This window comes from Poecile atricapillus, chromosome 2, assembly GCF_030490865.1.
Source record: "Poecile atricapillus isolate bPoeAtr1 chromosome 2, bPoeAtr1.hap1, whole genome shotgun sequence".
Taxonomy (NCBI): Eukaryota; Metazoa; Chordata; class Aves; order Passeriformes; family Paridae; genus Poecile; species Poecile atricapillus.
In genome coordinates this window covers 37,073,459-37,098,195 of record NC_081250.1, presented here as the reverse complement: position 1 = coordinate 37,098,195, position 24,737 = coordinate 37,073,459, and the positions used below count along the sequence as shown (strand labels likewise).

The window sequence follows — 24,737 nt, the reverse complement described above, 5'->3', positions numbered from 1 at the left end:
TCTAAAGGAAAAATTAGAAGAGAAAAGGCAATATTACATTTCTTAAGAATAAACCATGGCAAAACTCTAATTATCTTCTTTAACTGAAAAGCTGTTTTATAATTTAAGAAGAAACTTTAGATATAATATACATTTTGTCAGAAGACTTCTAAGATGCTACTGTCCACTCAACATTCTTCTAGAACTACAAGAAAATGTGAAGGGCATATAATCACCATAAGCTGGATTCTTACATGATTGGAATAATTTATGACCAATAGTTTACTGTCATCTATGGACATTTTAAGATATTGTTTTTAGCATCCTATCCTGATCTGTTTTTATTTAATGTTTATTTTTAATGTCTAAATGGAATTCATGTTCACTTTTAAATATCAGTAATATGAAATTCAAGAAAGATAAATGTTAAACATTACATCTGAAAAGAAAATGTCAGAGGCATGAATATAATATTCTGCCTATGCAGAGTATTATAGAAAAAGGTCTATGGAGTTCTGCTGAATGACACTTTGTGGGTATTAATCATACTCCCAGGATATACAAACAGCATATTTTCTTTAATTGAACTCTAGAAGGGGGTTTTCTTCACAAGGAATTACTAGGGCTGTTTGAAATTGTATACTTTGTCAGTGACTTCAAAGATGTAACCGAAGACAATTCAAAAGAAAATTATACCAGTGAAGTGTTTTTAACAAATGTAACGGGCAAGAAAAGTCAAAAGGCATTTGGTTTGCTGAGATCTGCTGGAATAGCATGTTTCCAGAATATATTGACTTTAGAAGGAGAACACCAATCATCTTTTTCTTATGATCTTCTAGGCAAAAAAGAAAAAGCAGTGAACTTCTGAACTTGCATACCCACAGGCACTGACATTTAGATATTGGGAAAATAGATCTTATGAGTACAGGAACATTTTGAAATGCCCATTAAAGATTAAATGGACAATCGTCATAGTCTGGCGTGGTAATAATATTTTTTATTCAAATTTGAAGTCAGCTTTTGGTGTCCAGTTGATTTGCACACTGCATGGCTGCCTCTTGGTTAATTCCTTTGTCTCAGGTGCCTTTCCACAAGGAAAAGTGCAAGGGACACACCACAGCATATGGGACTTGTGCAATGTATGTGCAGTGTGTTCTGCTTAAATATAATCTCAGCTTTAGAGCATCAACTCTTTTTGTTACCTTCATCAGCCAATACCTATTAAACTAACATTAAAATAAGAAATATGTTAGCTGGAAAGGCTTTTCTGCAGACATTGAAGCATGAGAATACAGAGTAGGGAGACAAAACAACAAGGCTGAAGTTCTTTGGAAACATGAATGTCAGTGTGGAAACTTCAAATACCAGTAAGCAAAGTGTGTTTACTCTGTATGTATTGTTTAGAAAGCTTTTATTTCTTCATACAAATGATATTTGTTTTTATGTCCTGGCTTTAATGTGACATTTGCATGGCTAAAATCCAAAACAGATAGATTAGTTTTAATAGTTTTCATCATCTATAAATTAGTTCACTTTCTGCCACATTTTTCTTGATTGAAAGATGTTTTACAAACCAAATCACTGGGATAGCCTTGCTGCAAAGTAAATTCTCTCATGTGATAATATAGTTATGAACTTGTTAAGAAGAACATCCATTTAATTACTCTAAGTCAAGTGAGTTCATTATATGAACTCTCAAGTCGCAAATTGAACTTTAACAGTATATTCTCTATGTAAAATTGAAAGCCTGATTAGAGTCACCAAGTCACCAGTTCTTTAGTGGCCTTGATTATGATTTGCCTATATTTTTAATATTATATTTTTTTCTGTACTGAGAGGGGAATGGGATTGATTTTTGGCAGCAGGATTTGAAATGCATTTTAAAATCATATAAGTATAAAATTTATGATTTGGAAAATAAACATATTTGTTTGGGATTGTTCCTTTTGTTAGATGAAAGTTAAATATCCCTGTGAATATATTTCCTCTGTTCTGCATAAGTGCCAGATGCTTAGAGTATTTTAAGTACTTGCATTTGAAAAACCTAAAATTAAAAATAGCTAAATTTCCACTAAGTGTTCCAATGTGGAGCTAAATAGAAGGCAATTATCTAGCTCAAAACCTGACCCTATTCATATTTCCTCATGTTTGTTTGTTTTTCAGTTGAATGGGAGAAATGTGAGTACTGTGTTCATTATACTGTTTTGGTACTGTAATTGTGGGATCTACTAATGTGGTAAAGCATGGAATCAGCCCCCAGATTTCTGAAGCTGAGGAAGGCTGCACTGAAGCTGTGTTGCATATGAGGAAACCAGGGGACATGACAAAGCAATCTGAGTTTGTATTCATGCACTGCATGAGATGCCCTTTTTATCTGAGCTCAAAATCATGTACCCATGTTTTTGAATGGAGAATGTGTACATGTAATTAGGGGGGAAAAATATGACTAAATATTGGGTATTTTTCATAATTTAACTGGGCTGTTTTAAATAGTTCTGGATTGGGTTTTTCCAAGTGGATCAAAATAAAAGTATTTCTTTGCTCTTTTCTTACAGTGGCATTCAAATGATAGAGAGTCAAAAGTCTAACAGGATACAGGCAATGGGACAGTGATAGGTAGGTGCTTTAATCTAGACATCTTGGCCGTCTGTATGCCTCTGAAAATCTGCTTAGTGGTTTCATATTTTTACTTTGTGGGCTTCTTAGTCGTTATCTGTGATTGCATCAGGTAAATGGTGCCTCTGAAAATATGCTGTGTTCAGATACACTAATTTGATCAAATGGACTGGAAAAGCCAGGTCAGGTGTACAGATCTCTGCAAAGGAAGGACACAGACTTGTGAGGCAGAATACTCTTACTGAATTCTTGCTCTGCCTAGTTTGGAGCAGGTCTTTGAATCAAGCTTTCCCCAGCTCAGCAAATGTACAATGTTGATAGATATTCAGTAACCTAATCTTGAAAATATTGCTTAAATAACTGTGTTTTTACCAGAAAAAGAACCTGAACCTTAGCTCTCACCTGCCATATACTGAAGTTACTGAACTATAATGAATGTCATGCCTGCTTTATTCAGTGATTATTTATTCTAAGTGGAGGGGACAAACATGGCAGCAGATAAAACAGTCCTATTCTACTCTACCTTGCAATACTGAAGTTGAAGGAAATTCCTGTATCAGCTTGAATCTCATTAAGGCTCAATGAGCAGTGAAGTTAGGTGAGGAAGTGGAGAAGGTGGGTAACTGGCTGAGCAGCCAAACCTTGGAGATGTACAACAGCAATTAGGAGTGTGCTCAGGTTTGTCTCACATCGACTCTGCTGACTCTGGAGAGTACTCGGAAGTCTGTGCATCCATTGCTACTAAAGTTAACCAATCTGAGAAGTGAAACCAAGGCACTGACTCCTGTTACTCTCTTAGGTAAATGAAATAGCCTTTGGATTATCTACTGAATGCCATATAACTAAAATACTGCTAAGAGCTCAGCTGTATTTCCAAACTAGATATAGCCAATTTTGTAGATTTTTCTCTGGGGTAACCTTTTGCTTTGCTAACAAGAGACTGTTTTGAAAGTCTGAATGGAAAGACACATGTCTTTTCCCCCCCGCCTCCATCAACAGCTGAAATATTTCTAAGCTAACTAGTGAACTGTAGTAATACAATTGCCTTTCATGAAAGCAGTTATTTTTGCATTCATTGATTGATTTCTGATCTCCACTGGAAAATGTATTAATGACAGTGTTTACTGCTGCTGGCTACTTGTGACCTGTTTTCTCATATTTTCTTTACCAGGAGGAGACTGAATGTCTTTAATAGAGAGCTTTGTTTTCCCTGCTGGTATTTTTACTAATGCAAGTAGTCTGCTGCAGCATCAGTCATCACTGGTTCCCATCACTGGTCATCATCAAATGATGGAATGATGAAAGCACCAGATCTGTAAATATTCTATACTTAATACAACGCCAAAAAACTCCAAGCAGCAGCTACTGTGAATCAGCAAGGCTACCCAGAGGTTCATTTGGGTAAGCACCAATTCCGTACTATCACTTCAGAAACTCCAGCTGGGGCATGTTTGAGTACATGTAAAATATGCAATTAAACAGCCTTTTAGTCAGGCAGTTTTTCCAATGTAAACTTTGATCCATGGGAGGACTTGGAGGATACCCATTCGTCTCTGGGATTTGAGCCCGGAATATTACCTACGAAATCTAAATCTAGTCCTACTGCTGGTGCTAATGTGAACAAACAAGTTGCATAACATTTTGTTCAGATAGTATTATTAGGACAAAATTAAAATTGTATGTGGAGAGAAGTGACCTTGAACATGTGGAGTTTTTTTTCTGTTTTTGATTAACATACTGCCCTGCTCCAAGATTTATTTATTTATCACTTTTCACCAGAAAAGCAATGACAAGCCCAGAACTGTTCCAGTTGAAATGTTTGTTTAATCCACAAGATGCCTGCCTTGGAACATCTGTCACAGTGATATATTTTCCAATTGCTTCTTGAGGAGAGCCACATAATGCATCCTCCTATTTTAAAAATTACAGTCCTCAAAAGGGACTAATCAATATGATTTGTGTGTTTCAAAAGCATTACATAGGAAATATAATTTTCTGTCATGATGGTGGTGTCAATGAACATCTTGATGTGGTTTTTTTTGAGTTCTTTGACCAAGTCCTATAAAAACCCATAGTTTTCATGACCCATAATCAATGGGTCATGACACTTTTGTCTGAACTCTAGAGTTTGACATACAAATGAGGTGATGTATCTGTAGTAAACTAACCATTCATGCAGTCTTAGCTTAGGATATTCAAGTTGTCTAACCAAGTTAAGCAGGATGAAAGAGGTTTACAAGCCAAATACTTTGTAAGTGGGAAATAATAACTAGATTAAATGTAAACAAAAATGAAGGACAAATAAAAATGAAACTTAACATTTTGGTAACCAAAGAGCTCAGGGAAGAAGTGAAACTGTGTGGTGTGACTTATTTAAATGTTTCCTCATGTGGAAGTATAAGGAATTGTCTCTAATCTTTTCATATTTGAAGACAGAGTAGGCTGGGAACAGATTTTAGTCTTGCAGTACAACTGTGAAGCTAGTCTGATGCTTTAATCTTGGTAGCTAAAGTACTGCCAGGGCTGAGTAAATGAAACAGTCTAGCCACATTCCTCAGGTCATACTGCTTGAGCAGGAAGGGATGAAGTTCTCTTTCATCCTAAGTAGAACACAAGTCAGGTGACTTGAATAATTTTTATGTAAATTGGAATGTGAATGGATTTGCATTTCTTTCAAGGAAATTCTCTAAAATCACAACACACATCAAGACAAGAAAATCTGGGAGAAGGTACCTGGGGAAATAATGAGAGGAATGAGACAAATAGAGGCGTACTCAGAAGACACTAAATCCTAAGAAAATCAGATACACTAACCTCACTTTGGTTTTAGCCCTAGCATGTGACAAACTTTTACATAGGTTTGTAAAAATATAGAAAATTGATCTGAGAATGAGTTAAAAGCCCCACACTGCCCTACATGTAGGAACCTCATCAAGTTTTATAAACTCATTTATAACACATTTATCATATTCCTGAATTTTCTGAGTTTTCTCCATCATTTCTTGAATTATTGCTAACATACTTCAAGCCCCACAAAATCTTGTTACCTCATTATTAAGCCTGCTGATCTGCTGTTTGGTCTCTTCTGCTTTGATGACAAGCACAGCAGCACCAATTTCAGCCTCTGAAAATAATTCAAATTCATGTAAATGAGAAGTGTATAATCACTTGGAAACGATAACACTATTCTTGCACTTAACCAATGCTTTAAATTTAAACCTGTTTTTCTGTTGGCTAGAATGAAAATTAAGCCATGTGTTTAATGTTCATTGTATAATGTTTGAGAGACGTGTAATTAATAAATTCCATACTGCCCTCTTCACTCTGTATCTGAAAGGAATGAAAATGACAACCCTGGTGCCATCCACATGACAGCTTGACACTTTTAAAAAATCATAAATATGACTAAACTTTAATTGTTATTTTCCCTTTTGGCTTCAAGAAAAACAATATATGTCCTAGTTGCCCCCATGATAAATGTACTTAGCTGTGTGGGGACTGTTTATTTCTAAAAGAGAGATGTTGGAAACAGTCCCTCTGTCTCTTTCTTTAATCTTTTTTTTTTTCCCCCATCTTGACAAGTTCCATTGCTCTGTGGTGTTACTTCATCAACCTTTTCAGGCTTCCTAAAACTCCTTGTTATTCAAGGTTTTCACTATTTTAAAAATCTATATACTTCCATGCCCCTTCACTTCTCTAAATAGCTTTAAAAATATTAATAGCCAGGTTTACATATGGCTCTTAATGAATAGAGTGGGGGATTTTTTGTTGTGGGTTTTTTTTTTTCCTTATTTATGGCTTGTAATTTTTTTTCAGTTTGGTATTAGAATGTTTTTATGCTCAGTTTTGTCCTTGTTTTTAGTGCCTTCCCTGACCAAAGGTTTGGGTGCATGAGACAGATTCTACAATTCTTCTTGTAAAGCATAATGCATGAAAAAACAGTTCCCTGGTTTTAAAACTGTTTTATCATGACTGTCTGTTAGCAGGAAAACAGCAAATGACCTTTGGGACCTTGTATTTTTTTACAATTGTGGCACTGAAATGGTACTGAGAGTACAAATATATGTTTAATCTATTTATGCTACTAGTGAGGATCAAAACAATAAATGGGAACAAAAAGCAGTTATGAAAGCTGTTTTCTCTAAAAAGTGATTTTCCCAGGCAACACCTACCTCCGGTCGTGGGAGATAACCTGGATTCCTGCCTGAGCTGATCAGAGCTGAAGTCAAAGGTTTGGCTTTCTTCATTGTGGGTTCCATCCTCAATCCCATCAACAATTCTGTTGAGAAAAATTGGAGTAATGGAGGAGTTTCATAAGCGTCATGTTCATAATTATGTTGTAAAAATTACTCCTAAAGGGAACATTTTTAAACAATTGTAATTTTTTCACAACATTAAGTTTAGAGAAAAGCAGAACCTATTATATTGGCATAACTTCTTGTGAGTCACTAAAAATTAAAATTACTGATAATGGAAGAAATGTGAGGTCAAGTATAATTAACTGAAGTTTCAAAATTATCACGACTTTTGCAGCATATTCTGAGTCCAATCCAAAACTACGTGGACTATGGTTTGTTTTTCATATCTACAGTAATCTGTTGCTATTCTTTCTTCTGCACAAATTAAAGAGGCTTCACTATGCTCTTGTGAAGCTAAAATCTCCCTGCACGTAATCAAGCTCTTATATTAGATTTACTTAGGCAGAGCCTAGGCCTGAACATAATATATTTATGAAGACATCTCTGTAAACTTCAGTCAAAATTGCCATTTCCATGCAAATAGTTATTCTAGCTCAGGCAGGGCAATCTTGTTTGCAAATTTCATGTAGGAAGGTGTGCAGACCAGTCTGCAGTGTCACAGCTACATTAATATTGGTATTGGATCTGACTACTAGAAAAGTTATTTTTTCCAGTTATTTCTACCCATGCATAGCAGTTATCTCTATTTTGCAGTGCCAAGCAAGCCAAAGGGGAAAAAAAAAAAAGCAGCAGCATTTTTTACAATAATCAAGTTCTGCATGCAAAGATTCGAAAACAGGTACTGGAGGAATCAATACACAGTGTTAAAAATATAAAATTATTAATATTTTCTGTTCTCAGTTAAAATAAATTGTGTTATAAAGAGAACTGTTTTAAAGTCAATGAAAGAGAATCATACAACTTCCACTTGACTGATATGAAGCATGAATTTCTTGTTTTGTCCAGGAACAAGCTTCATATTGTGTCTTACAGTAGACAGATGAATTAAATACTAATCTGGAAGGGCTAAGATAGAAAGTTCTTAACCTCTCAGTTATTGGGGATTAATTTGTAATGACGGAAATTAGACTTTTCATCTAATAAAGATATTTTCAGGAAAACTTCTTGACTGGAAATGTCTGGAGAAAGAAAGAACAGACAATTCAGTGAAATCTGTGATGTATTTGGCTTGGAAGACCCACATAACTCAGACCTGTGTATGCATACCATGTGTTCTTGTCCTTTTTGGCTCTTCGTATGGGTTTAGATCTCCATGTCATGTCTGAGTGTTCATGATGCCAGCTGGGTGTTACTAGACTTGACTCTAATCAGCTTCTGGTAGAAGAGACTCAAATGTGGTGCTTGAGTAGCCCTGGCCTATATTGCTATCTGCAGCTGAGAACCAGAATGATTACTTTGTTCAAAATTTGCTATAAAACCTGTTTAATGTCATTTGGCCTCACTGCTTCAAAAAGGCAAATTTTAAACACCAATATCACTTTTGTAGAGGCTTCTAATTATATAAAATGCTAACATTTTAACTGCCTTTAAGGCACACAGGAGAAAGCTTAATCAGATGTGACTTGGAATTTATAGATGCTACATTCTTTATAGTGTTCAAAGATTCAGACTAAAAGGAAATTATATTAGCAAAAATACCTAGTTGTGGAGTGCCAAGCTTCAATGTGGGGAATACGTAATGTGCAATATGCTTATTCATGTACAAGGAACTGGCTGGGGAGACACATAATCTAGTAAATTGAAAACAAGGGGGACAAAGGCAATTGGTAAGCCTCACCCCTCTCTGAATCAGCTATTGTACAGCCCTGAATTTTCTCCCGAACACAGAAAATTCCACTCCTAGAAGCCAAGAAAGTCAGAAAAGATTAACCTGTGACCTTTTCTATCTAGTTCCTTAGGGCTAGACTGCACTGCTCCCTGAGGGTCTGAGGCAATTCAATAACATAAATGCCCCCTCCTAGGGCTGCCTTTTTTATCACTTACATTTTCTTCCTTTTGGTGCTCTTCCACTTCATAGGCAGTATGGAAAAAACAATTGGAAAGACCGGGGCTCTATTCTAGAAACTAAAATTCCTTGCAACAAGAGCTCTTTAAACATTTGACCCAGACTCTGGGCTTGATTGCTTTCACTGTGGGGCACAAAGAACCTAAAGTACCTGTAAAGAATTCTGGTTAGCTTCCTCTAGGAAACATCCACAGCAGAAGTTTCTTAAGAAACTGTGGTTATACACTCAGAGCAACACTGACTGGATATTTCAACCAGAGTCTTGTCTTTCTCTTGCCAGCACCAAATACAAATGAGGATTTTAATTAAGGTCTTATTTTCTCCTTTATGCTTACAAGGAAACACTTAAGGCTATTTTTTAAAGTTGTATTAACTAGTCAGTTTAAATATTCTAAAAATATAAACTCAATCTAGGAGATGAAAATGTTTTGTCTGAAAAGGGTGAAAAACATACACCTTGGGCTGATTTTCCAGCCTATTAATGGGATTAGTATTCAGTTATAAAATTACTAATGGAAACAGGAAATAACAGAAAATATGTAAACATACTTTTTTCATATTTCCTTTGGCTGCCTTGGGTGGCAATGCCATTGGGTGCCTTATGCAGTCTGGCTGCGTAAGTTCACAGCAATAATGAGCAAGACTACATTTCAGCAGAAATTATAAAAAGAAGTTTTTCCCTGAAATGCCGGTTATTATGTGAATGACAATGGCCTTTACTCATAGCTGACTGAACCAAATACATATGAGATGTAGCAAACAAATGAGAAAAAATCACATAGTGCTATGGTTTAGCTGGCATAGTGGTGTTTTGTCAAGGTTGGAGAGATCTTGGAGGTATTTTCCAACCTAAATGATTCTGTGATTTCTATGATTTCTAAAATTCATGATTCTATGATTTCTATGATTTCTAAAATTGTTTTGTATCCTCCTACTATTTGAAATGTGTCTGTACTGATAAGATATATGATGAGGGGGAAAGATAAAATCTTGCATGTTCTTTTTATGATTGCATCTCTAGGTACCGGTGCTTTGACAGGGTTAAACAAAGCTCAAGCTGTGGCTATTTCACATTTGCAATGGCAAGTTCCTGAAACTTGCACTCTGCCTCTAATGAATAAAGGAAGTGCTTGAACATGTAAACCAATTTATGGAGGACAAAACTTGAACTGGAGGATGAACTATTGCATCTCCTTGTATGCATGTTTGTGATTTCTCTAAAGAATTGGTCCTAAAACTATGATTGCGCTGCAGCAATTTAGAAAAAAGTTACAAAAATCACCTGTAAGTAGTGTACAAATAAAAAATTGAGCTATTTTAAATTGTACACTGGTAATACCTCAATAAACTGTTATAGGATCATTTTTTATGTCAAAAGACACAGAAGAACAGATTTTCTAAACATGGTATCTAGTGTCTGTATAACTTCCATTATCAGATTTCCTGTCTCTTATGCAAAAAACCCTCTAAATATTTTTCAAAATTGCTAGGCAATTGTTTTCCATTATATTTCTCTACTCCAGTAATTTTTTGCATTTTCATGGCTATGCTCTAATTTCATCTACTTGCTTTCTAAATTTTTGTATCTCTGATGGACTTGGAATGTTTTATAGTGCTATTGTTGGAATGAATATTATAGTCAAAATGATATCATAAGGCCAGACTATTTAAATAGCTATTTTTGCAGTTGCTCATTTTTTTTACTGCCCTTTTTATGGGTAAAAATACTTTAGTTTGCAATAAAGTTCTAAAGTCATAAAATTCTGCATAGTGTGCAACAGTTCCTGCAATAATGGGGATGAACAGAAATATAAACTATTACAAATAACATTTATAGTGTCAAAATAATGATATTTTTAATAGGATTTACATGATGGAGAAGAAAATGACCATTCATAACTATTACCTTGGGCTCAGATCTGGTGGGCCACTGGTGGTCAGTGCTGACAGGTACAATTTAAGGTTTTTCTCCTTCCTTCTGGAGTAGTAATGGAGCTCTGTTTCATGTTTGGCTCTTGAGGGGTTTGAACTGCAAGCGCGGATGGGGGAATGAAAGGGCACAGTTCCTGAGGCCAACTGCTTCAAGTTTCTCCCTAGGTGGCTTTTACTGCTTGCAGTCTTCTTCTGCTGAGTGCTATTTGTGCTTCGTGTATCAATTGTTGATAGGGTGCTGCTTTCTTCTTCTCCCTCCTCTTCCTCATCCTCATCTTCCACAATTGAAGGGAGTCTCTTCTTTATATTTCCATTTCCCTTGAGTTCTGTCTAAAATAACAAATAATCCATACTGCTGTGAGATTCAGAGCCTGATGCTGCAGAAACACATTTTCTCTGGTGCTCCTTCTGGAACAAGCCCAGACCTAACACAACTTTCATTTCTCATTAGAGAGAGCTCTTTTGGAACTTATCCATAGCCTCAGCTATGGCTATATGTGCAGATACAAGAAAAATACAAACAAATTAAAAAAGGTTGCTTGTGACAGGGTGAGCAAACTCACTGCAATATGTTTTGTTACCAATCAAGAGTACATGACTAGCTTTTACAAGCCATTTGCCATATGTACGCTTGAGAAGATTAATTTTGTTTAGCTGAGGCATTACTTCTGGAATGTTATGCTAACAGAATCTTGGTGGTGCACAGAAAAGATCTGAGGCTGGTAATTCAAATAATACCACTTTTTCACATGGAACCTTCTATAATGTATAAATGGTCTCTGTGTCCTTCTTAATTTTTGTAACTGAAGTCATTGCCAGGATGGTAGCCAGACTTTTCAGCTCACTCTAAGTCCCATTAATGTACCAATAGTGTGACAGTTTTGGCTTCAGAACTGAGTCATCAGAAAGAGGAGCTACATCATTTTGAAAAAAATGTAGTTTACATGCTTGATGTTGGAACCATAAAAATTTAGAGGCAACATAGACTTGGGTCCTGTAATTTGTGTACAAATTAAAGTACGGTGTAGGAGACCAATGCTATTTTTTTGTGGTATCAAACTATGCTGATCATGAGTGCTGACACATGCCAACATAGACAGGACCAGACCTTAACTCAGAAATAGTTCCATTTACTCATATGCTACAACTGTATTGGTAGTAGGTGAATGGCCTAAGGCAGTTCCAGGTCAAATTAACAAACCATATGAACTTCATGGTTTCAAAGGGAGTTGGTTTTTGTTGTATTTCATTTACTATTTTTTTTTTTTTACATGCTACTCCTCTTAATCAAGCTTGATTAAGGCACTATTAGCTACAGATAGAAAACCTCAGATGACCCTGCTTAGTCAGATTTCCCACAGTCAGGCCAAGTCAGATTGTCTGAGTGGAAATACAGATTTGGGGAATTTATCCAAATATTCTAAGCCCCTATTAGCATCTGTCTAAATGTTTTGCAGCATAGGTTTAATTTTGCTGTGTGTTACAGCACAATTTCATTGAATGTATGCTTTTCTCTTGGTATATGTTGACAGATTTAGTGAACTGGGGACTTTTTATCTGAGGTATATAAGAAGAGGTAAGAATTCTAAGTTGTGACAGAAGGCATGTCTTTATAAAATAGAAAAACCTTGTTGTCAACTGTAGTAGTCATTCAAAAGCTGTCATGATGATCAAATTGTACAGGACCTGGCACTGATACTGCCTATACTCTAAAGAAAATGAGTGTTACCCATATTCAAAATTTTAGCTTGGGTAGCCATGTATTTAAAATGTAGCTGCTATAGGAGGATATTCAAATTTAGCATCTGGGAAAAAAGATCATAAGCTGTTACTCATAAAATGGGCAGTGGCAGAACTATTAGCATGATGTTATTTGAATTGTCATTCTGAAAAAAATTAGTCTCTTTTCAAGAAGGAAAGGAAGGAGTTTCAAGCTTTTTTCTGGTTATAATTATGTGAATGTTTAAAGTGAAGCTTTGCATAGTTAAAATGTGATCAACATACCTGGGATAGTGTAGGCTTGTTGGATAATTTTGATATTACCTGAAAAAAAAAACAAACCAAAAAGGTAGGAAATATGTACATCTTCCCAGTTTGGCTTCCAACAGGATACAAACCTCAAAACCAAAACATTTATGTCAGTACAAGAAAGACACTCATGATAAAATGGTTATATTAAATTAAATGGTGACATAACACTGAACTAAGGATAATCCTTGCAAACAGATGCTGTGAGAAAAAAAGAAAAGAAAAAAGAGTTGTTTCATCTTGAGTTAATGAAAAAAAAATATTTTACTTTAATAAAAAAGTAGACCAAGACTCCAAACCTGTGAATAAATGTAGATGTGTGAAAGCATGTCTGGTAGGTTTCAGTGCTGGTTTGATGGAAATGCAGGAGCAAGTGCTCTACTTTGGCCCTGCTTAGCTTTAGCCCCTGTGACAGCCTAGTCTGCATGTGAGGATGAACTGAGTATCTCCAGCATCTCTGAGGAATTTTCAAAAGCAGGGGTGGGACTGAAGCAAGTCGGAGCAAGGTAGTCCTGAAGGAGAGGTGTCTAACCTATTCAAGGCCATAATATTTTCTTTTCTTGAATTTCACAGAAAGTAAAACAAAAGGAGGAAGAAGAAAACTTTCTTTCAAGTGTAACCATTTCTAAGACAATCCACTGGAACTGCTGAGTAATATCTGCTGTGAAAATTCTGCTGTTTATTTGAATGTCCACATCTTGACCACGGGCATGTCTCTTACAGCCTATATGTGTGAATATAGCCTATGAATATATAGGAAGATTTTAGTCTGCCAGGAAAAATGCTGAGAAATTTTCAGCTTTTCTAAACCCACATATCAAGGCAAAAAGTGCTTAAAACACCAGTCAATTTATTTTTCTCCAAACACAGGTAGAAGTTTTGCATTTCTGGAAGTCATTTGAACTTGTTTGACGAAAGTCTTCAAAACTCCTAAATATTTAATTTTTTAAACAGATTTGAAAATAATAATTGTGTGTGGGTTATTTAATTTTTTTTTTTCTTTTTTTGTTCCAGGTCTTTCAGGTTAACCTAAAAACTGTTTTGTAGTGAGGGTACTAGTAATGGTATAATATAGAATATTTAAGTTTTCGTAAGCAAAAATCCTACTGCACAACAGCCAAGCCAGTAGCAGGTGTATCATTAAATGTAGCCATAACGCTCTAATAACTACCAAACAGAGCAACTGCAATAATTAGGATAGGTAAACAAAATAATTGCCATGTTCTTACTGAGTTAGATAAAGTACTAGATTATATTAGCAGAGAATGAGATGTCAGATACTGAAATCTCACAAGTTGCATTGTAATCTGTGCCAACTAAAGAATCAGTATCTTCAAGATTCAGGATGTGAGGAAACTAGAAATGTGTTAAATTATTAAAGTCTGAATTAGGAAGTACTACTTTGCATATATTTTTAAAATATTAGTTTAAAATTGTGTCCTGAATTTTGGAGCATCAGTTTTCTTGGTCTCTAGGCAAAGGTACACTAAGAATGTTAAATAGCAGCCTTAATTAAAATTCCAAGCAAATCTCAAACATTAGCAGCCTCACAAAAAACATCTCAGAAAGTACCCATTTTCCTGCTGAAGGCTTTAGAAGAAAGTTGTCATTTGTAATTCGTAACGTGGGTGAAGATTTCCCTCACTTTTTGTTTTGATGTTGGCTGTTTTCCCTCCTGAATACATGTCAATCCTGCCTGTACATCTTGGAAACATAGACAAAGAAATCATTAAATGGGTTTCAAGCTGCATGACCAGTTGCTAGCACTGTGCCCTTGTTTCTGGACCTCCCACTGCTCCTCAGCACAGGAGCCCCAGCCACCCATTGATCCTTCCCTGCTCTGTGGTACCCTGGCTTGGTCACTGCAGGGGGAAACTGCCTGCACAGCTAATGGGGTTACTGGCAGCACTTTGCTGCCTTGTGACCTTCCCTAGAGAAGGGTAAAGGAATTTTTGAAGGCAGGTTGCTTTTTGCAAGGAGGGGAGGGAGTGTTCTCAGGAGGCTGTGTAACGGAAAAGAAGGGTAAATATGAACATGGAGCACATGATGTGAGAAGCTGCTTTTCAGACTTCTCCTGTTTCCCCAAACTTGCTCCTTTAACCCACTGGGGATAATTTCCATCTAAAAATACTGATATTTTAAAATAAACTATGTTTTCCATAGCACAAAATCCACAGTGAGGAGCTCCATAATTGCTTCTGGATAAATACATTGCAGCCACACTTACTGCTTGCAACTTTGAATACCCTGTCCTGCACACACAGCAGGAGCCTGGGCTTTATGGCTTAATAATTGAAAGTTGGCAAAAGAAACTAATATGTGCCCAGAGAGAATTCTCAAGGATTTCCCTACTAAACTTTTTCCAGCACCTCCTCTCTGTCTCTCCCTCCAGTCTCCGATAGAAAAGATGAACAAAAAGAATTTGGACAAAGCCAGTCAAAGTGCAGTAAATTAGAAGTCCTCCTTATGCACATAGCTTTATCTTTGTAAAAATGTAATATCAAAGTAAATAATTAGGAGTTGTTGCCCTAGTTTCTAGGATGCTAAGACCTTTTATTTACAGCAACACACTAGTGCAGTCTTCTATAAAGTGCTCTATTTTTTCCGTATGCAAAGAGTGTGCCAAGTACCTCATATGCCTGCCTTTTAAAAGAAGTACAGCTCTTAAAGGATAAGCACTGCTGAAAGAAAAAACACAGATATTTAACTTACTATGCATTGAGAAAAAAAACAGAACTATTGACGTTAGCATGAATTATGTGAAATACTGTCAGAGTCTAATTACATTTTTTATTCCAGCCTTGGTGTCTCTCTATGTCTTGTAAAACCAGCTATTAAATTTAATTTTACAAGACAAAACAATAATAGATCATGTACCAAAAGCAGACTTATAAAATTCTTCCATTTATGGCATCCCAAATCTATAATCTCCCAATTTTTTATTATCTTAATGCACAGATTTTAAAAGTTCAGTAATCCTTAACATTGTTTATTTGAAGCACAAAAAGAATATTTCTCCATCTGAAAACACTAGTGGTTTGCTGTTGAAAGGCAGCAATCTGAAAATTTTTTCAGTGTCAAGAGGTGGTAGTCGTTTATAAAGAATCCCTACCAGTCTCTGTGACCAACCCAGATAATTAGCTGTACAATAATTCAAGATGAATTCCAATGATAAAACCCTAAAAAAGAAAAATATAGAGACACAGCTAAATTGGAGCCTTATTGGAGGGTAATTCATTATGTGTCCAGTTGGTTTGCATGCTGGGGCTCAATAAAATGTTACCAGTGTTTGCTGGTCTGATTCTTTCTGGTTTCTGGTTCCTTGCCTTCACAAAAAGTAGGAATAAAAATAGAAACATAATTTCACTTATTTTATTGTAATCTTTGGTACTAAAATACATGAATAATTATTTATATTGTGGAGTCAAAAGGATAAAATACATTTTCAGGAAAGGATTTGAAATCAAACTGGAGTATTAACGCTCTTAGCCTTTGGAAATGGGAAAAGCCTGTTTAGCAGCGCTGGCAGTGTGGGGGGAAAAAAACCCCTAAGAATGCATGCCAGATGTCCTATTCTTTGCAAATTTACTGTATGGTAATGGGAAAGATACAAGTACAAAACAAGAGATTATTGTACCGCTGCAAAACTTAATGCCTCACATGTGCTCAGGCCTCAGTTTTCTGTAATCAGGAAATTTTTAATGAAATATCACAAGTCCTCTAAATCACAAAAGACTCAATCACACACAAAGAGCTTGTTAGATATAATTGCTTAATACTGAGCAATTTGCCATCCCACCCCCTTTGTGTTTTTTCTTGTTTTGTTTTTCTTTTTAAGACTTTCTATTGTTCTTTGGCTTGTTCTTATATTTTCTCAGGGTTATTCTTATCTCTCGTCCTTGCTTAATGGACAGATAAAGAAAGAGTATTTTGTGGAGGCAGACGTTTTCATCATTCTCTGATCCTTACAATATAGAGTACATTGAGTTAGCAGCAAAAGTTGAACACCAGATCTGTCACCAGAATTTTGTCCTAGGGAGGTGGCAATTGTGAATTGCTATGAGCTCTGCAATCTCCTGTTAAGTTGTTGTCCTGAATGCTTTGTTTCTTTGTAATTAACTTGTGAAGTTGGTAAAAATGTTCTGTAGCTGGCTGCTTGTGGTTAGCTTTGGATAGGTGGTTGTTTTGGGGTTTTTTTTCCAAATGAATATTTTATTCAATGTAAAATTCTCACATGAGCTTTATATATTTATATATATTAAATCTATATAAGAGATATAAGATATAATAAATAATAAATAAAAATATTAAATATATTATTTATTACATTATAATATATTATATTATGACATTATATTATATTAAATTATAATATATTATAAATATTAAATATATGTAGCATATAAAATATAGACATAATCTGTATAATAATATTATATTTATATATATATTTATATAATATATAGAATATATATTATATTTATAATAATACTTTGTGTTAAAAGTTTACTTTCTATATATTTTTTTAAAACATGAATACTAACCTCACTGTATTTGTTAATATTTTTTTAAAATTATACTTTGTTTCATGAGTAATACAGGATGTATTGCATTTCTTGGTAAAAAGATGCTACAGAAACAAAAAACTAATATCTCTGTCACTTGTGTCGCATTAGGAAGAAATAAATGGGAAACACGGATGGTATAATTAGTAATTTTTACTTCTATATGCTTGCATCCCTCTACTCCACCCCAGAGCAAGAGAAGAAATTCAAGTCTCAACTGCTCTGAAAATGCATCTTTCATAGTTAATCTGTACCAGTAAGAATTTAAAAAAAAATAATAAAAAAAATTTAAAGAACAGTCTATCAATAAGATGAAAAGAAGACAAAAGAAGGAATTATTAAAACAGACAATAGACCTGGCACTGACTGTACTGTCTGGTAGGTTGTATTTTTGGAAAAGCTTTCAGATTACTGCAGAAAAAAGATACAGCTGAGAAAGCTTTTTAATACTCTTACAGTTTGATTACAGTCAAGTAAAGACTTACATAATAGTAACTACAATAAAGGCTAACACCTTTCAAAGCAATAAAACTTATATGCTTAACTTCAAGCAGCTCTAATAAATATTTGCATGATTTGCCCTGGATTGATATTCACTTAAACTCCTCAGTTTGAGGCTGTAGATACTGTGAAGGAGTTGTGTTTGTATTGTTGGCTTTATCTTTAAATGGAACTTCATACTAATATTTATGTAAATATGTATATCTAACTTCAGAGAGTCTCTTGCAAAGAAAAGAGGGGGACAATCATGTGGATTTTGAAGAATATTCTCCAGTTAATTTTATCACTGCCAATTGCCTAGTTCTACATATTCCCAATGTTGGCCAGGTGTTTTGTTAGCACTCACAGGACAAATAAGTGGGATGAGTCCTAGTAGGTGCCTCCCTGAAGACAGCAATATATCTGTGGACAATTTTTAAGAAAATTGTTTGATTTCTATGAAGTAGCATGACATAGAACCAAATACGGTCATAGAAATCCAGCAACAATTTTGGACAATGATGGAACAAACACTGAACATGGTGTGATTAGCAATGGAATCTGTCTCCGAACACTTACTATCTAGGCAGTATTGGACTGTATATACAGTATATATGCATAAAATGCATGTATATATTTATTATTATTATTATAACAATTATGTTATTATTTACCACATCATAAAAAAAATTTCACTGGTTTGGTAAATAATAACATGATTATAATAATATAATGTAGTAAATGTCTTGGGTATCAAATCTACTTTCAGCATAACTGTATTTGCACTTACGTAGGCAGGTTTTATAGCTGTGGTTTTACTGGGTAAAAGTATAGATGATTAAAAAGAACAATATGCAGATATATTATTTTTCATATCACTAAAAACTTTGCAATTGTACATAAATAGTTTTTGTTTTTACATGCTTTCATATCTTTGAGCAGAGTGATGGGTCTTCAGAGGTCCTTTCCGAGCTCTGCTATTCTACTGCTATATGAGTAAAGAAAATGTTGCATTAAAAACATTAGCTCAATAAAATTGAGAACACACACTTGTCTCAATGAAAAATGCCAGTTTGATGCTTGCACAGCTTATAGACTGTTTTCTCAGAGACTCCACTACATTTAGTTTCTCACATTTCATCAACTATCCTGAGGTTATAATGACTCTGCAAGTCATGTAGGAACTTCACCACAAAACCCATTCTGACATGAACATTATATATCAAGGTAGTCTATGCCCTCAGAAATAAGGGTTTATAGAAGACATTGTGGTACTATCATTTCCTTCATTAATTAGTCCTACATTACCCAGAATAATAAAAGGACAAGTTATTGTAAAAGTGTTTCTAAATTTAAGGTCCCAAATGGATCAGTGCTATAGCAGTACAAAATAAAAGGAATAATGAAAAAAAAAAAAAAATTAAAAATCAATCCACTCTTCAAATTGACATAATTTTAAAATCTAGCTATATTAGGATTAATTTTATTTTCCATTTTTTACAGTACAGAGACAAAGATAACATTAATATTGTAAAAGTTATATTACCATGTTCCCTAAGGCACATTGAGACATATTGGAAAAAAGTTATCCTCCAGCATTCTTGTCTAATTAAAATAGAAATATGGTTAGATTCCAAGGCAATACTCTGAAAGCCAGGAGTTTTTCCTGTCTAAAATTCTGTTTGACACAGTGTTTTATGCCCTCCTCGTACAACAGTCTAAAAACATCAATAAGCTGCTTTGCTAGCCTGGATTTTTTTTCAACATGTTACCCTCGGGTTAAGCTTTATAATCTGATGCAGAATGTAATAATCCCAGAAAGTGAAATGAATGGGAATGGAGAGTGTTCAAAAAGACTCAAAAGCTAAAATTAGACGTAAAATTTTGTCGCTTGTTTAAACATGTTAATTCTAGTTACAATGAATTTTTTTATATTTGTCAAGAAAGTGATAAGGTCTACTTGTGAAAATCTTCTAATAAATAATGTAAAGCTCATAATTCCTGTTTCTTAATCCATTCACAAAAGTAAAAGATTCAGAATTTGGGGATGGGTCACATATACCTAACATAGTCCCAGACTAATGTAATATAAGCAGGTTAATTTCCTCTCCTCCTCTTTGTCTTTTCCATATCTTTTGTGATTCACCCTTAGAGTGAATTGTCCACTTGCTTTAGGTGAAAAATGAGAAACATTTATAAAAGTACAAAAACAAATGAAAAAAAAAAATGGAAAATATTACATAATTTCTCAAATAAGTTGTGGTGCAATGAATCTTCTAACTGGAAAATGACCACAAATCATAAAACCACAAAAGACAAAATTTCTAGAGACAAAACCAGACAGTGTAGGTGTCTGTGATATTATTTTCAAAAATATTAGAATAACTGAAGGCTACAGAAATGAAACAGATTATTAGTGAAAAAAGATTCCTTGGGTAAAGATACTAGGCAAGAAAATAAAAAGGCCAATCAGTCTATCTTATTTGAATTACATGTTTTCTTGCTGCATTATTTCTCAGCAGTGTACTATATTGAAGAATATATTAGAAACATGATAGTGAGGTGATTATTTTGAGGGGAACTGGGGGGAAGAGATGGCTCAGGGGCACCACACATCATGCTCAGCAGTAACTGCTGCTAAACAAGCTTTATGAGCTACTAGACTACAAAAAAAGGAGTCAGACCTGGCCTAAACTATAGCTCCAGGTTAGCCTTGCTCCCACAGTAAGTGAAGCAGTTAATTGTCAGGCTGAGGGTCTGGAGGAGGCACTGACTGTAACCTTGCACAGGCAGGAGGCTGTTGCAGCGGATTTTCTTGTTTGAAGGTAGTATCCAATTTAATAACCAAGGATCCACCAAAACATGCTTACTGTCACAAATACGAGTAGGAGACGTGTGAAATAACTTGCAGAGATCTGTTGGAAAGAGCTCATTCCCAAAATACATCCCATCCATTTAATATCAAATATGAAGTGTAAAACAGGTAAATTAACTGCTCTGATTTTGTTTGTGTTTGCGAGTGCATGACTTGTTCCACAGGAATACAGAGGTTGAGCTGTGTAAATGACATTGTGCCAGTGTCAGCAATAGAGTAACATATTTTGTGAGGAGAAAGAGAGAGGGAAGAATAAAAAAACATATTTCAGATCGTTCTAGAAGTATAAATGAAAAATCTGAGTAGCTTGTAAGGTGTGAGAGCCCTGAGTTATATTTGACAGCAACCCTAATTGGAGAGTAGTCCATGCACAGAGGCAGGTAAGAGACCTACTCCAAGGAACATATCAAGAATCAAAGTTAATTACATGTTACCAGTTTTAAAATTAGCTTAGTTTTTGACAGTATGAGAAGAACCTTCATTCCTACACTATAATCACTGAGAGGTTGAGAAGTTTATAACTCTGCTTCATATCAAGAGGTATAAAGGAAAAATTAAAATATGGTGTTTTTAGGGCAGAAGCAGCGACTTCTGTCATCAGTCACTTAGCCATCAGTCACTTAGGGCTACTACCAGAACAATTAGAACAAAGGGAACCACATCCACATGGAGTAGAGAAAAAGATCATAAACAGTTTGTTCACAGTTTTAAAATTATTTTAGTTGTCAGGGTTTTTTATGAGTAATCATAAGGGTAAAGTACCAGACTTCCATTTTTTAGGTGATTTATTCTACTGTTGTAATAATTCTTGTATAGAAAAACAAAATCTGCCATTGTTTGGTCTCTTATTCTGTAAGCTTTATACTTGCTGACAATGAACAGCAGTGAGTTACACCTGCAATAATGATTCATGATCCTCCGCCAGACAAGCTACTGACAGAGATGGGTGCTTAATATGCTGTAAGCATATTTCAAAATTACAAGTTTTCCTCAAAGTTATTCAGCTTTACTCTTAAAGTAGGACTGACTGACTTTTTAAGGTAAGCCACTTCATTTTACACAGCTGCTGGGTGGCGTGATGAAACCATCTCCTTTATTAAAGTTTGTTGGAATTATTTGGGAAATGTTCTATGAAAATTACTTATTAAAAATATTTTGCAACCTGTGATTGTCCTACAGTGTGCAGAATGAACTGTGATCCAGGCTGGAGTAGAGGAATAGTGGCTTAAATATGACAGTGTAGTAAGAGCTGATTTAGTAGTTACTTTTTTCAATGCATGACTTTTATTATAAACACATAGGTAATCCCATGAAATAAGATTTTTTTTTTCTTCCTTTTTTTTTCTTCCTTTGAAAGTTAAATAATAATTAATAAGTAATTACGTGACTGAAATTTCTATCAGGTTTCCTTATATTATATATTATATACAAAACTTGACAAGATTAAAAGCAACTTTAAGAAAAAACAAACCCACACTTGTTTTTTCCTTAATATTTATGGAGTAGCAAAAGTTATTTTCTTTTTTAAAGTAAAATACTATTTATTATGCAGATAATAAACGCATTTAAAAAATCAGAAATTTTACACTATCTTTGCTGGTTCATAATAGATAATCAAATATGTAATAGAAAGTGTTACTGCTATATTGGAAAGCAACATTCATAAATTCAGATGACTTAGAGTAGAAATCTCAATCTAGAAAAAGCATAAATAAAGAGACAAGAAAGAATGCATATCAAGTATGTAATCTGCTAGCTGAAAACCAAACAGTGGCAAGGCAGGATTTAATCTGAATTTTCGTGCTTCCATTCAAAATATTTTTTTTCTTCATTTTCTGACTGCAAGAGCAATACCAACAGAACAAAGAAAGATAAAAGTCTTCAAATAAGCAGTTAAAATTACATGAAGAAGAATCACTTATATGCTTTTAAAATAATTAAGGCTTAGCTGGAACAAACCAGAAAGCTCAGTATATTTTAGATTAGAATTTGTAGACATTTTCTTTCCCAAGCTGTGCCCTCGATTGCATGCTCCAGAGCTTAGAGCTACTTTCACCTTTACAAGCAATTGATTTGGTCAATTGTCAGATTTTCCAGTAGAAAATGAGGTGCATCCCTTGTAATTTCTTAGATATTGCTAATCACAACCTGAGCTTTATTATGGTAAAAATTCCTCACAACTCAGTCACTAATATTTAATAAATTCTAAACACCAGCTTCATCAAAGGACAAGAATTAATCCCCAAATTGTCAGACAATGGCTTTCAGAGGGAAGATGGTTGGTCCTTTGGTTTTATTGCTTCTTGGTTGTTAGATTACCTTTTAAAATGTATTTGTCTATTTATGTATTTTATTAGCAAGTAGCCTGGCTAAGGTGCAGTAAAACTCCATGTTCCCAAATGGAGAGGGAATCTACCACATTTTCATGAAACCTTGTCATTATGTTTCATTTACACTGTGATGCACTGATGGAATGAATCCTTGTGTTTCACAAACTGAGTAATTTCATTTTAGAGAACAACCTCTTGGGGAGAGGGAAGGAAAGCTACGGAGCACTACTTTTAAGTCCACAAAAGGAAAAGTAGATTCTTTTTAGTTGCAAGTCCTATCTACAAAGAACAAGTTTTGACTCTTTGGGAACATAACCTCTTCTTTTTGAAAATGACTCATACTGATAAAGCTTTAGTGAGACAAAGATTGTGCCTGCATATGCCTTGTCTTCCTTTGGGACTTAATTATAGCTCGAGGGACAGTATAGGTGTCAAGCAGGCTTCTTGCTCTCAGTGTGACTCTAACCAGCCTTTGGTTTGATTTTTGGCTGGTTTCTGTGGTTTGTTTTGTTTTTTGTTTGTTTTGCTTGTTTGCTTGTTTTGCTTTGTTATTAAAAATCCGAATAATGTTGTCTACACTGTAAATTCTTCTGCGTGGACAAGAGAAATAATCAGAAACAATAACCTCTCACAAAGCCTACAAAGATATTGTCCAAACATTTACTTATTCTGAGTCCTTCATAGGATAATTCAGAGTTATGAACAGCTGCTGCAACTCTCTAAATGCATCAAATAACACATTTTTTCAGGGCTGGTGGATTTCTTTCAGTTTCTTTCATACTAATGTATGTGTATAGATGCATCCACGTATGTTTTAAGACCCTTCTTCTGAGTGCTTAGTTTCATTAAATCAGATATGGGGCACTCTCACTGCCTAATACATATGCAATCTGCAATTCATAGTGAAAAATTATACAGGTAGGGTGAGGTACATGTCAAAATCTGTCACTCAGCAAACTGTTTCCTCACTATGACAACATAGTCACAGACCTAAAAAAATTGGTTGAAATGGCTGAATTGTTTTAATGTCACAACTCCAGCTACCAGAAAAATTAGTATTTTCTAACTGTCCTTAAATATTTGAATACACTTACAAACACAGTTATTGGTTTATTGATCAAAAGGGAGCAAAGAAAGCAAGGAGGAGAATATGCAAAATCAACAAAAAGCCTCCTCTCCTAGTTCATATCTTGCTGTGGTGAAAATGTATACATAGATGGCAAAGTAGCACTGCCAGTGTGGCTGAACACACATTAATGGTTTTAATAAGAAATCTCTTAGTAATTCCTGGCTTAAGACTTATCACAAGGAAACCTTCAAACTCTCTCTGATTTTGTGTCTGTTTCTCTAACTCATTAGAGTCTGAAATAATTGTCTGCTCCTGTACTTAAAATCTGGGCTTTTCCTCCAATATTGCTTAACAATGCTTTCAACCAGTCTATAACAAGGCACCTACAGTTTCTACTTGTTAGAAACTTGTCTGCTGGGAAGCCTGGTTACATCTCCTGGTTTTACTGAAAAGAGACAAAACTATGGAAGTCCTTGAGCCTTTTCTACAGTTATACCTTACTTGGAGTTTAGTGCAGATGAAGCACTATTATATATCCTCTTAGACTTGCAAATGAACCAAGAAAACAAATTTAAAACGTTTGCTTTTTTTTTTTTTTG

At 34.8% G+C, this 24,737-nt stretch overlaps 1 protein-coding gene across 1 annotated transcript in view; it reads right to left on the bottom strand.

Annotated features, from left to right (window-relative positions):
* Positions 1 to 24,737, bottom strand: part of KCNH8 (potassium voltage-gated channel subfamily H member 8) — a 174,688-nt gene that overhangs the window by 5,672 nt on the left and 144,279 nt on the right. The window contains exons 12-15 of the mRNA XM_058832431.1: positions 12,796 to 12,834; positions 10,766 to 11,121; positions 6,768 to 6,874; positions 5,643 to 5,719 (exon numbers count right to left, since the gene is read on the bottom strand). Of these exons, the coding sequence (XP_058688414.1) occupies positions 5,643 to 5,719; positions 6,768 to 6,874; positions 10,766 to 11,121; positions 12,796 to 12,834 (579 nt within the window). The remainder of the gene's footprint in view (positions 1 to 5,642; positions 5,720 to 6,767; positions 6,875 to 10,765; positions 11,122 to 12,795; positions 12,835 to 24,737) is intronic.